Consider the following 13,261-nt stretch of genomic DNA (forward strand, 5'->3'; position numbering starts at 1 on the left):
GTTAATTGCGGCACCCATTCATACCACCAAAGAATATTGGATGCCATGCGACTGGAGGTTTTGCACGGTTTAGCTGAAGAGGTGATATCTCCTTGGCTGAATCAACCAACGTGTGTTCGTAGTGCAAGTGGGCGATCGAGATTGGTGTTCCGCTCAAGCCAGAAAATCGGGGTACAAGTTCATTCGCTCCAGTGGAATACCGAGACTGGAATTTCTTGCTTAATAATGTTATAATCTCAAACGTTTACCTGAATTGAGGTAATAAATAAATGATAATAGTAAAAAACCGTGGAAAGTCTTCGTTTACGGCTGAGAATTCAGAGATTTGTGGAAATATCATACCGATACCAAGGAATTAATTTGAGGATTGATCGGAAAGTGGAGTCCGTGACACTCGGTGAGGTCGAGGGGAGGCCGTGGAGACCTGGAGTGGCGGTCGTCCTATCTACCATAGACGTAAAACTAGTAGAGGAACTTTGTGAAAGTGAACTTTCTTATTAACAGTTATGTCAGCAAATGAAGGGAAATCGTTTCTTATGGATCGTTACTTAGATGAACTTAAACGACTGGAAGAGAAGAAGAGTAAAGGTAAGATGAAGGAAATTAGAATAACATTTTGATCGTGAGCATCAATGGAAAGACAAGACAAGAATTTCCAGGCCTTGCTTTAAGAAAGAACTTTATATTTCTTTGTTTTTTATGATATCCAAAAGAAGGTGATTTCACTTTCTAACGTGTGGATGGTGAAGTGTAAGAAAGAAATTTGAAAAATATAAAAATTCTTAAGATTTTACATCAGATTTTAATGAACTGATGAATGTACCTCTTTTTAATGTAATGTTGAGTGAAAGATTGAGATGATTTGGATATATGATGTTTACACTGATTGAGATGAATAGATAAAGATAGAGAGTGAATGAAACAAATAAAAAAGAGGGATGTAGCTAGACTGGAGTGGGGAGAGAGACGAGAGAGGAGGGGCCAGGAGGGAGGGTGTTGGGAATGGGGAAGAAACAGGTAGGGCATTGGGGCCATTGGGATGGAGCAAAGTGAAGGGAGGATGGTGTCATAAATTCAGACAATTTGATTACCCATCCATAAAAAAAAATCTGAAGAGATCGCTGGATTATAGATTTTAGAAAGCTAGGCTTAAAAAAAATCAAACATGAAACATTTTGGGGTACATGTCCCCCCTAAATTTTAGGTTGATAACCTTTTTTTTTTTGCTCGTCAATTTTTTTCCAGTGTCCACGCCTACAATTTTGGGTTGATAACTTTTTTTTTTGCTTGTCAAAAAATTTTGGTGGTCCCCCTGAAAATTTTTTGGCTTCCGCCGCCAATGCTACAATTCCTCTTGGATTAATTAATGAATCCATTCTCCGTAGGCCATTCATATTGAAATAAACCATTTTCTTGTATTGAGCAATATATGATTTCTGTTGGTTTGTAAAAAAAGAGAGGCCATCCATGCTCGACTTGTTTTACTAGTTCCATGTTTGTGCAATCAAGGAAGGACCAGGGTAACAATTACCTGAAACCAAAACTGTGAACTGGTCTTGCATGCAGAGTCACAAACATCCTATAACAAATGTATTCCAATGTTTGTCAACCTTCCCAAAAATAAGAAGATGAGCAAAGTTCCCAGAACATACTTTGGTATCACCATGACATGTGTACATATACATGTATGTAGGCCTTCTGTGCTGGACATTCTTGACCAGTTCTATCCATAGTATCAATGTTTATTGTACAGTCAAGGAGAGACTGGGTAACAATTACCTGAAACCAAAACTATGTTCCCAGAATATACTTTGGTATCATCAGGCCTTCTGTACTGGTCGTCTACTGGACTTAGTCGATTGGTTCCGTCCATGTTCTCTAAATGTTTATTGTACAATGACTACAATCAAGAAGGGACCAGGTAACAATTACCTGAAACCAAAACTGTGAATGCCACAAGCCTCCTGTAATTATTTTGACAAAAGTATTCCAATGTTTGTCAACCTGCCAAAAAGTTTAGATGTGCAAAGTTCTCAGAATCAGCGTGGCAGACTATGAAGGGGAGGGGGGGGGGGGGTGGAGGTGCGGCTTAACACCAACTCAAAAGGGGGTTCTATCCCGCAAGAAAGCAAACACAGGAGCCATCTAATTGTGATCTTCTTGAGGAGATGGTTTTGAATAGGTGGATTTGCACTGTCCAAACTTCTCAAAGTTGAAAATTCTGTTGACAGTATCTTACCCATCTGGCTTGACCCTATAAGACCACACACATCCTATTTGGAACTACAGTGATGTCTGATGGAAGGGTTTTTATATCATGTTACTATAAAAATGAAGATGTACAAACTGCAAAGTCCTTTAAACTAGTACTAGTAGAAGTGATTTTTGATTGTCAATCACCTATGAGCAGTAGTAGTCTCCAAAACATACATGATTGGTGTGATGTTATATGTCTTGATATGTTATGAGTTCATACATTTTTATTTTCATTGTAGTGCTTGAATTAACTAGATTAAGCAGAGTTTAATGCCTGAACAAAGTCAGTTCAGCAAGTGGAGTAAAGAAATTTATATGATTTTCAGCTGAAACAAAGCCCCCTGCTAATGAAGAAGGAGTTAGAATTAAACCTGTTTCAATTGAATAAAAAAAACTGAGAAGGAATATTTTAATGGAGAAATTTGGTGAGGCTCTATGAAGCAAGTTGAGGTGGTGAAATTTTTATTCTCCATGATAAAGGCACACAATTGAGATCATTGATTAAAGGAAGTAAATGTCCCTCCTGATCAATGTTATTCCAAATAGGCCGATGTTAATTATTTTGCATGGACATCTTGGTGATTTCTCAACAACTCTGCTTATTTATCACATATCATGCATGTATCAAAATTACCTCATGGCACAGAAAAGCATAATTTCAGAGCCTTTCGGCATAACGTGATCTGATATCTAGTGGGTAATCGAATGTAGTCCCCCTACTGAATAGGATTTTTTACGATTATGATTCTTTTATACCGTGTTTACACAGTGACACGGCTCGGGGGTTCGACACGCGAGCCGTGCTCAACACGGCAATTTTATGCTGTGTAAACGTGATCAGTGTGATCCGCGAGCCGTGTCGAACACGGCTTTTTTGATCCGCCAAAATCGTAGGTTTCAACCCGCGAGCCGAGTCAGACTCTGCAATTTTTTCGTGTGTAAACAGAAAGCCGTGTCGAACTCTCTTGACCAGGTCACTGCGCGCGCTTTCACTTTTGGCATTGTTGTTGTTCGCACGGACAAGATTCGATTCCGGCGGTGAATTTCCCGCGTTTAATTTGCGACGTCATAATTCTTCTTCCGTTCGAGATCTGCGAGCCGTGTTGAACTCGCCTTTTTATATGTACGTATAAACGCGATCTCTGATCCCTTCTTCGCAGTGTTCAACCCGGCTCGCGGATTCAACACCCGAGCCGAGTCAATGTGTAAACACGGTATTAGATAACTATAAAGTGTAGACCCTTGGGTTTTCTTTCATATTATTTTGCTCTTCAGTGGAATGTTTTACCACCACTGCTAGCTAAAGTAGGGTAAAAGTCATTAAGGTTTTCAAACTTGTCACGGCATATTGATCAATTCCACCTCTGGACCTGGTGAAAATGATGGAAAAATCAGGTACTTTCCTTGAAATTAATGGAAGTCATAGTCATGACATTCTATCGGAGATTAGGCAATAACCATGCCGCTTTTGACAACTGAATTCAATTCCATTTAGGCGGTTTACTTTTCATCAAGCATACGCTGTCATCATTTTACTTCTGCCACAAAGCGGATCCAGCAGGCGTATAGTTTCAATCTTAATGCCGTATCTGGTTTCAAATTGAATTTGTCTGCCGATAACGGCGGTACAGATTCTTTGCTGTACATGCCGATTTACAACAAGAAATCATTTTTGGGGGATGAAGTAGTATTTGGTAGACTTCATGTCTGTTCCTCCCATCAAAATGAAATAAAAGAAAAGAAATCAAACAGATTCTCCCATAGTCACATTGATGCCATTCATTTTTTGGTAGCAAAATTCAATTTATTTTGAAGGTTATTTGTTGTAACAACTAGAAATATTCACTTGTTTTCTATAAAGTATAGATTCTTCTTGTTTTTCCCAATCCTTTGGTGAACATAAAGTTTTGTACTCTTTCTAAACTTGCCAGGTCTTTGCCCTCTCATTCTAGTTTTAGTTGTTACATTTGTCCCAATTATTTATCATTCCCCTTCTCTTCATGATGTTGTTATTCTTTGATGTGTTATTTCGTTCTCTTTCTAAGAAACAAGCTAGAAAACATTCTTTTGTCATTCTGTCTGTACTATGTATATAAGCAATGATATCACTGCCTGTCTGCGACACGCATGCTGCCGTTAAATAGATGTTCATTGCAACATTGGTACGATTTGGTATCAGTGATAAATTGTCCATTACCAATAAAAGAGAGAGATATTGGTTGACGCAATTGTCAAATTAGATTGATTGCTACTTTGAAAACCTTCAAACTAACTTTTATGGTTACTTTATATTCTGCATGGCTCGTTTGACTTGTCACGATGATTCCAACTAAAGTATCCTGGCATTGGTTATCAATGCCTGATCATCGAATTTTGTTGCGGTAATGTGAATTGTCAAATTTTAAGGTCCGTCATTATTTTGTCAATCATCCCCAACCAGGATTTGGTTGGCCACCTGGAAATTCTAATTGCCATCAAAGATTTGAATTTGATGAAGACTTGAAATAAATGTTTTTCAGTTCATCAACAGCAAATTCTCACTCTCCTGTTGATTTGACCATTGATGTTGCCTTAATTGGTTTTTACCAGTTCGTATGGTCATAGTACCATCATAACCACCAACAAATCTTTCTCCGAAGCGTGTGTGAGGGTCCGCATACCAGATTTAATAATGTTGTACACTTGGAGGGTTTCTGTTTGAAATGGGTTATTTACATGGGATGCACTGTCCAAAGCTTGATGGTGAGGTGACAGAACAAGGAATGCTGCTGGTAAACAAGATTGTAATGAGAAAGAATATTCCGAAACCCAAAGCATTATAGATTGATTTACAAATGACTGAAGCATTAATGTTGTATCTAGGAGAGAAACACAGTAATCAGGCGTTTTTTGTAGATAGTTGATATATTTTGGCTTCAAAGTAACATTCTTTCTGTGTTTGCAGATGTACCATCTTAATGCCTGATTATTGATCTCATAGTTACCAACATATTCCGCATTGATAGAGGCCTAGTGCTTGATACATTGGAATAACAGTTACAGTCTGTATTATCACCCTAGTCATCAGATCCTGGTTTGTCCGCACACAATGTGTGCCCTTTCTCCACTCCCTGGGGAGCATCTCAAGTAGAAGTGATAGTCTGTGTAATTCTTGTTGAAAGTCTTTTCTTTTAAAAAGTTCAATTTGTTCAAATGTCAGGAGAAAAGGATATTGTTAGATGAAATTCCACATCAGTATGTTGGAATTTCACGAGCCAAGACTAGAGGTCTTCTGTTTAAAATCGAAGATATAACTGAGTTTGAGGAGTTCACCATCCTGCAGAGTCAGAGGTCTCTTAAAAAGACTTTACTAAAGAACACAACTGTCTAACTTTGAAGGGAGTGAAAGGCATGGGTGGAGTGGCTTAGCACCTCTCCAGTATTCTGTAAAGATTCTTTCAAGAAGATGTATAAAGCCCTGAAGAAATGAAAGGGCCACCCTTGGTCTGGAAAAAAAACTTATCCTTTCATTAGCTCTGCCTTGCACGGATGATCATTGGTTGAGTCAATAGGGCGTGTTGATCAATTTGAAGTGATTTGAAAAGAGGGGAAAACTGATGTTCCAGGACCCCTTGCGTAAAGATGCCTTGCATGGTGAAAGCATGCATGCATGAGCTATAATAAAAGGCAAAAAGAGTTTTTTATGATCTGTAAGCTTCAATGAGTTGAATAGACTCTTGAGAAAATGGGGGCAAATAATGCAATAAACCTATTCATGTGTTGGATGGCAAACTCAATTTTCATGCTTGATAGTAATAGCATCTCCAAAAGACAACTGTAAGCAAACTGTACGGTTCTCAATCATATCAAAAGGCATAATTTTGTAATGTCATGAATCAATACTTAATAATAATATTTGGGAGGATGCTTCAGAGGAAATTTTAATGATTTAGTGATTTACAGAGATGTCTGCTGTGTGTTGATCAATCTTATTCCGAGACTTCAGGCATTTTTCCCTAGTACTGGAAAAAACACAGTGTCCCATGATATGTGCCACAGTGTTTTCACAGTGTGGAATACAATGTGAAATCGCCTTCATGTGCACTGTTAACTTTGAGCATTCCAACAATGTGAATCACGCATTCACATAGTGGACCATGTGTACACGCTGTGAACAGCCACACTGTTGAGGAGTCCACAGTGTGAAAATATCTTCACACTGCCACACGATGTTCACAGTGAAGAGCACAATGTGAAATGGCCTTCACACTGTTAACTTTGAGCATTTCAACAGTGTGAATCACACATTCACATATTTGACTATGTGAACACGCTGTAAACAGTCACACTGTTTAGGCGTCCACAGTGTGAAAATATCTTCACACTGTTTAATTTTAGTGTTAACAGTGTGAACAATATTTTCACATAGTACACTGTATGTACACACTGTGATTACACTGTGACACCATCACCATTCTCGGCCTTTTTATTGCTTTTCCTAGCAAAAGTTCATCTACTACTGATAACAATCCATTGCTATGGCTGTCCACAATATGATAAGGACTGAAGGAGGAATTATATTACTGGCATTATTTCTAGATTTATGATCCAGTTATTACTTTGACATTCTTGAGCAGTGAGACTCGTGACGACAGATAAGCACCAGGGGAAGACTATTAAACAGCTCAATTTTATGAAAAACAGTTGTTGGAATATAACTAGTGGAAATGGAAACATTTTAGGATTTCAATATAGATGGATTCTATTGCATGTGCTTTTTTTCGAGAGGGGAGTGGGTGGAATATTGACCTTTTTAAGCTTGATGCTATAAAATATTAACTGTTATGTGATAAAATTAACTTCATTTTACAATCAATCGGCTATTCAATGCCCCGAAATTTTAATATAGGCCCACTCTTTATCATTGATAACTTCTTGGTAATCTGAATATCATGGCTAATTTGATGAGCACCAGATAGTATGTTTGTATCGCTTTCATGTACATTCATTTTCACTGGCCAATAGGTTCTAGATCATTTGATGTATGGAGAAATCGATATGTATGATCCTCCAGTCAGATATCACCAGAAATTACAAGTATAGTAGGTCTGCTCTGCAAGACTGTAAGGAATGGCAGAGAGAGAAAGAACAAAGTTTGCATATTTGCGTACAGTATATTTTCTGTTTAATATTGTAGTTTAAATTTTCAAAAGAGCATATTTGTGATTTTGCTTGCTTTTCTATACTTTTGTAGACCTTACCATAGATAACATCTGTCAAGGCATGGATTAAGTTCAATAACTCCTTTTTAAAATCATTTTTACAAATTAGTAAGTCCACAGACTGCTTTGCCAGATGCATATTGTTCGTAGTAAATACTTAAATCTGTAGCCATTTCTGTTTACCATATTTTAGATACATTTTTTTTTGTATTGCGGTTTCGATGGTAATATCTGATACATTTGTCCTGTTCTGAACGATTCTAAATAGATACGGCAGATAAGATCAGCATTCAGCCCAAAAAATTCCTCCTTTTTTGTCCTATTGTGTCCTCCATTCTATTCAAGTCTAGTCTGAATGACTACTGCTTAACAAGCGTGCATAAATTATGTATCATCAGATTTGAATTCCATACTTTGTAAGTCCATGTGGGAAAGAAAAACCTACATGTAGTTCACCAACCCGATTCAATTTTCAACTTCAGTTTGCCCACTATTTTGGTACATATCCGTGATTATGAGCCCCCACACACTGTTTCTATGCCCAATATTTGCGTCTCGCTCTGCTAGAGCGAGACAGTGCACATTTTTGTGGGCTTGTGTGAGTGACTTTTGAAAACGTCAGTTTCCTTTTGACGAGGCATGCACCGAGACTAGGTGACTGGGTGCTCGGGCCTTTGAGATGTGCAGGCAGAGGCCGACAAGAACAGAAGTCACGAAACCAGTTATGCCTGATCAAATTAGCAAATACCAGTGGCATATTTGTCACACAGCATGTGACTTTTCATTCAATTCCCCTCACTTTTTTATTCATCCTTTTGAAGGGGATGGTGTTTGCCGGCTTCCCAAATCTCTAAAAGTGGCAAAAAATATCCCTCAATTGGATTAGAAATAGGAGGGTACATAGAGGGGAAAAGCAGTTTTTTAACCCTTCCTGGTATTTATACAGTCATTGGTATAATTCGCACAAACATGTTTTGACAAATTGCCCGAAATTGCAGTTTGATATGTTATTTTGGGTTTTTTCATGAATCCGATTTCGATTTGAGGAGACATTTGAAGATCATGCTGCCTGAGAGGAACATTCTTGAATCAAACCAATCATGAAATATATTGGATGATCTAGTTCACTGAAATGAAAAGAAAATCTTTGCCATGAATCATTTCTTTTTTTATTACCTTTAATACCACATAGGCTAGACCTTATTTTTAAAAGAAATGAGAGTTACTTGATCATTTGGTTGGAGTTCATGTTAGGAGAAACATCCAGGTTCTTAGTGGTCCTCTATTTCACATTCGCAAGGGAAAGAAATTCAAAGAATCAAGTACGGTAACCTATATTTGCTCTTCCAGCAATCTGTAAGTTGATGTTTCCTATAATGCATGTTTTGTCGATTGTTGTCATACATACTAAGAATAATGTGTAGCTGTTCTGCTGTTTGTGATTCACATAATTGACTTCAAAAGTTCAAATTATTGTAAGATGTTTAATGAGGTGGAAAACAATACGAAAACACTTTGATTGTTTGAAAGTCTGAAGGTCATTTGCCGGGATTTATGTGGGTGAAGTGCAATGTTATCATTTCTGTATGTCTTTCTCGATCGAAGTTGAGAAAGTAGTTGTCAGATTTACAACCCTGAGTCATCTGCTATGAATGGCAATAAAAACATGATCATAGCATTCCAGGATTTTGATAGATCTATTTCAAAGTCATGAACTTTCCTCCTGCCATTTGGTCGAGATTTAAATCCTTGCGTAGCGTCAGGAACGTTATGCACACTTTTGATTTGAAAATCAAGTGTTCAATATTTCGGGATGTTTTTGATCGCAACACTTTATGCCATGGGGCTCCTGATCCCAATCAGGCTTTAATGTGAGTACTTTTAACTTCCTTTTACGTGTAGGTGTTTGACACAGAAAGGTCTTAAAGGGGAAGTTCACCCTGACAATCAGTTTATTGTAAAAATAGCAGAAAAAATAATAAAAAATATTGCCAAAGGTTTGAGAAAAATCCATCAAGTAATTAAGAAGATATTAGAATTTCAATTATTTGACTTGTGACGTCATATGCGAGCAGCATTCCTACATAGCGAATGGTAAAAAATCAATGAAATGTCATTTTCTCAGAAAATTGAAATTGGTTTTCACTGTACCTTTTGTATATCAATTGACAAATCATTTCACACCCGATCATGAATAGAAAACAAAATTAAGTCATCAGGAACCATACAAAATTTGAAATTCATGCATTTTATATTACATAACACATGGGGCAGCTGCTCGTTTATGACGTCACAAATCCAAAACTTTGAACTCTAATAACTTTCTTACTCTTTAACGGATTTTCCTCGAACCTTCACCAATATTTTTTATTATTTTTTCTGCTATTTTTACAACAAAGTTTTCTTTAGGGTGAACTTCCCCTTTAAGTAATATAATCTTACAAATTTTTATTCAGTTTATCCTTATAGCTTTCTTGCTCCAAACAGATCCTTTTGCTGGTTCATGCTATAGATTTGCAAGCATCGTAAGTGCTCCCTCCTCATCCCCCAGTGCCACGTTATTTTCAAAGGTTACTTTAAAATTGATTCCTTGAGTGGCCAGGATGGAGGGGAAAGGGATGGTGATGCATTCTAGGATGAAATCTATATAGCTGGTGAAATGGTTTGAAACCATGGCGATACCCATACATGGAAAGATATCCTTTTGAAAGTTAAGCAGATTTGGTGGAAATCTCCACTTTCGAGGATGGTGTGAAAAATTTATCTGATCATATTTTCAAGTCAGCATCCTGCCTACCTCACTTCATTTCTAATTATTTTTTAAAAAATCCTCTCAGATTATTTGCAAGGTGACCTGTAATTGGTGTGAACATGTAGCATTTGGATATCATCTATGTTGAAAAATAAACCTCATGTTACCGTTAAGCCTGAATTTTTATAGCTCACATGCATAAAATGTTTAATAGAAGAAAAGAAGCAGAAATGTATTTATTTGACATGTGTGGCCAGATTATTCTTGTGTCACCCAGATGCACAAAAGGAGATTAAATCAAGCAATTTAATTGTGGTCCGATTATCCTGCCTCTGTATTTGAATAAACGTTTTAAAACCCGATGCTTGCCAAATCAAAGCAATGCAGTCTCCAGTCTTTTTTTTAAATGAGAAGAGAAGAAGTACAATCTCCATTGAAGATTGACCGGCCTTTTTTCATGATTATCAAATCACTCGGAGTGAGATTTTGCCATGATTTGTTAAGACATACTTCTCAATATGGGACAGCAGAGAGCTCTTAGAAATGTGTACTTCAGTTTTATGAATTGTTATAAGTGTTATAATGTTACAAATAAACTAATTAAATACAAAACCCCTTTAATGAGAGTCCATTGCCACAAATGACATTAGACTCCTATTGAGTTAATATTGACTACAAAATGAAGCATTTAGTCAGATGTTGCTAATTAAATTTGATATTAAAAAAAAGGTGCTTGATATTCCTTTGAAGATTGAAATTATAGGTCTTTGCCCACTGCTTGCCCTTTGGTCCATCAGTGGACTACTATAAACTCAGATTATTATAAACACCAAGCAGCACAATGGAAGGAATAGAATGGATATCGGAAAAGAATTTCTCAATTATTCTTGCGCCATATCGGGTGTCCTTCAACTCTCTCTTAAAAAAAAGGGAAACAGTTGCCTTTTAAGGGGCACCCGAAAATGCACTGCAGCTGCAAAAGAGGCGTTTGAAACACAGAATTAATCCCCATACCACAAATACTTGCCGATATCAATGTATATCAAGCAAAGAGTTTGGGACTCCCTTATATTGCAACATTTGATCCTTGCCACGCTCCGAGGCATGAAACCCAAACTTGGTCGGATTACGGACATTTATTTAGCCTGGTGATGGAAAGGTGCGTCCTGAAAGGGATCCAGCTTGGGTCGTCGCAAAAAAGGAAGAGAGAGGAAAAAATGCAACCTTGCGCAGCCTGTCTTTTAATAGTCGCCTGTAATTTGGCATTGTAATTTGAAAGATTGGTACCGGTTTTTCTTTCTGTGGTGTCATTGGTTGCGGGCTTATCGCCGGTGAAACCGAGATGGTGAAGGTTTTGCCGCCCGGTGCCGAATTTGATCATGATGGGCGGATGAAAACGAAAATGAGTGTGTATAAATGGCTAAACAGTTTATCTGATCTTCAATTAATTGGTATTCAAAGAAACTTTCCGTTTCTCATCTTTAGCTGTGGTGATACCCATTTGCGCAAATCTTGTATCTGATTCTAAAGTGATTGGCACTTAGTGGTTGTAGAATACCAATTTGTAGGAATCTCAGAATATTGTTTTCAATTCAAAATTTCAAGTAAACATTTACAGTAGTTACATTCAATTGAAATATTTCATTTAAAGTCAATACAAATCACTTTACAATTTTGTTCTGGTATGTGGTCAATGCAATTATGCACTCGCTTTATCAACATGGTGTGAAAATAGAGTAAGTTTTAAGCATATGAATTGAACTTTATTATTCATTGTTCCCAAAGAAGATCTCACTTGAAATAAACAAAATAATGAAACAGAAAGAAGTGATGGGTACTTTTAATGTTCTTTTTCTACCTATTTCTTCATCCATTCATGTGTCCAATGTGTATCGTGCATGTATTAAAACCAAATGTTAGTTTGTTAATATTTGAAACTATTGTTCATGGATGCATGGTACTAGAAACATCATCGAGGTACTATTGTAAATGAGATTCACTTTTAATACAGAGATATGTCTTTTTTTATTTTCACTGTCTGATTTTCTTTCTCAGGAAAATATATATATTGAATTAAGGTTTATTTTTTAAATGATAATTTCAGTACATATATATATATGTAAGTGACACAAGTTCAATAGGAAATTTAAGAGTGAGTAATTGTAATCCCATAATCAGATTTACAAGAAAGCACAGTTGTCATATAGCCCCTATCCAGTATAACTTTTACAAGCTTCAGTATACCTGTATGAACATTATAATCTACCTCTGAGAGTCAGCTTCGATAAAAATGATATGAAAATTCGTATGATTGGCATGAGGATGAAACTAGCGTTCACTGACACCGAAAATCGAACGCCATCCCCCCTCGCAAATTTCGGTCAGGTGTTTGGTGTTGGTGTGTACTTTGTGCGCGCTTTGCGGTGAAACGCTACCTCCCAGAGTCGCGAAGATAGGGGATGCTTTGGCGGGGGAAGCCGGGGTGCGATCTTGTCAAAATGGAAATGGACATTGATTGTATCGATCTGAGATGGAGAGACTCATAATGTATGGTATCAGTGCTCTATCTGCATGCACGCTGGAAATCGGATCCGACGGATTCTTGAGATGTTGGAGGGGGAACGGAGATGTGTCCACTTTCAGTTGCATTAACCTCCCAAAGGAGATAGATAGTTTCTACCTCCATTGCATTTTTGTTTTTGACTGAAGAAGTGTGATTTCTTTTTAGATAAAACACAACAGTACTTTATCATAGTGTCTTAGGTATTGCATTTATATCATACTTATTCGTTTATAATTTATTTGTTAATTCGTTTATATATTTGTTTATTTTTAGGTATACATTGTTTGTTTTTCACTAGTTTTTTGTTTATTTTTATTGGTTATTCATATGTGCATTAGTTTATTCACAAATTAGTTATTGAATTCATGCACTGTATACATTTTATTTATTCATTTGTTTTGTGAATGTCTCTTCATTATCTGGAGAATTAAAAGAGATTTCTTTGTTGTGCCAGTGTGACCTGCCCTGGTCCTATGTTTGTGTACCGGT

At 37.0% G+C, this 13,261-nt stretch overlaps 1 protein-coding gene across 1 annotated transcript in view; it reads left to right on the top strand.

The window, feature by feature from the left end:
* The first annotated feature begins 506 nt into the window (after positions 1-506).
* Positions 507-13,261, top strand: part of LOC121422567 (unconventional myosin-X-like) — a 121,085-nt gene continuing 108,330 nt past the window's right edge. Inside the window, exon 1 of the mRNA XM_041617713.1 lies at positions 507-588. Within this exon, the coding sequence (XP_041473647.1) occupies positions 507-588 (82 nt within the window). The remainder of the gene's footprint in view (positions 589-13,261) is intronic.

The sequence above is a fragment of the Lytechinus variegatus genome, chromosome 10 (genome assembly GCF_018143015.1).
Source record: "Lytechinus variegatus isolate NC3 chromosome 10, Lvar_3.0, whole genome shotgun sequence".
Lineage (NCBI taxonomy): Eukaryota > Metazoa > Echinodermata > Echinoidea > Temnopleuroida > Toxopneustidae > Lytechinus > Lytechinus variegatus.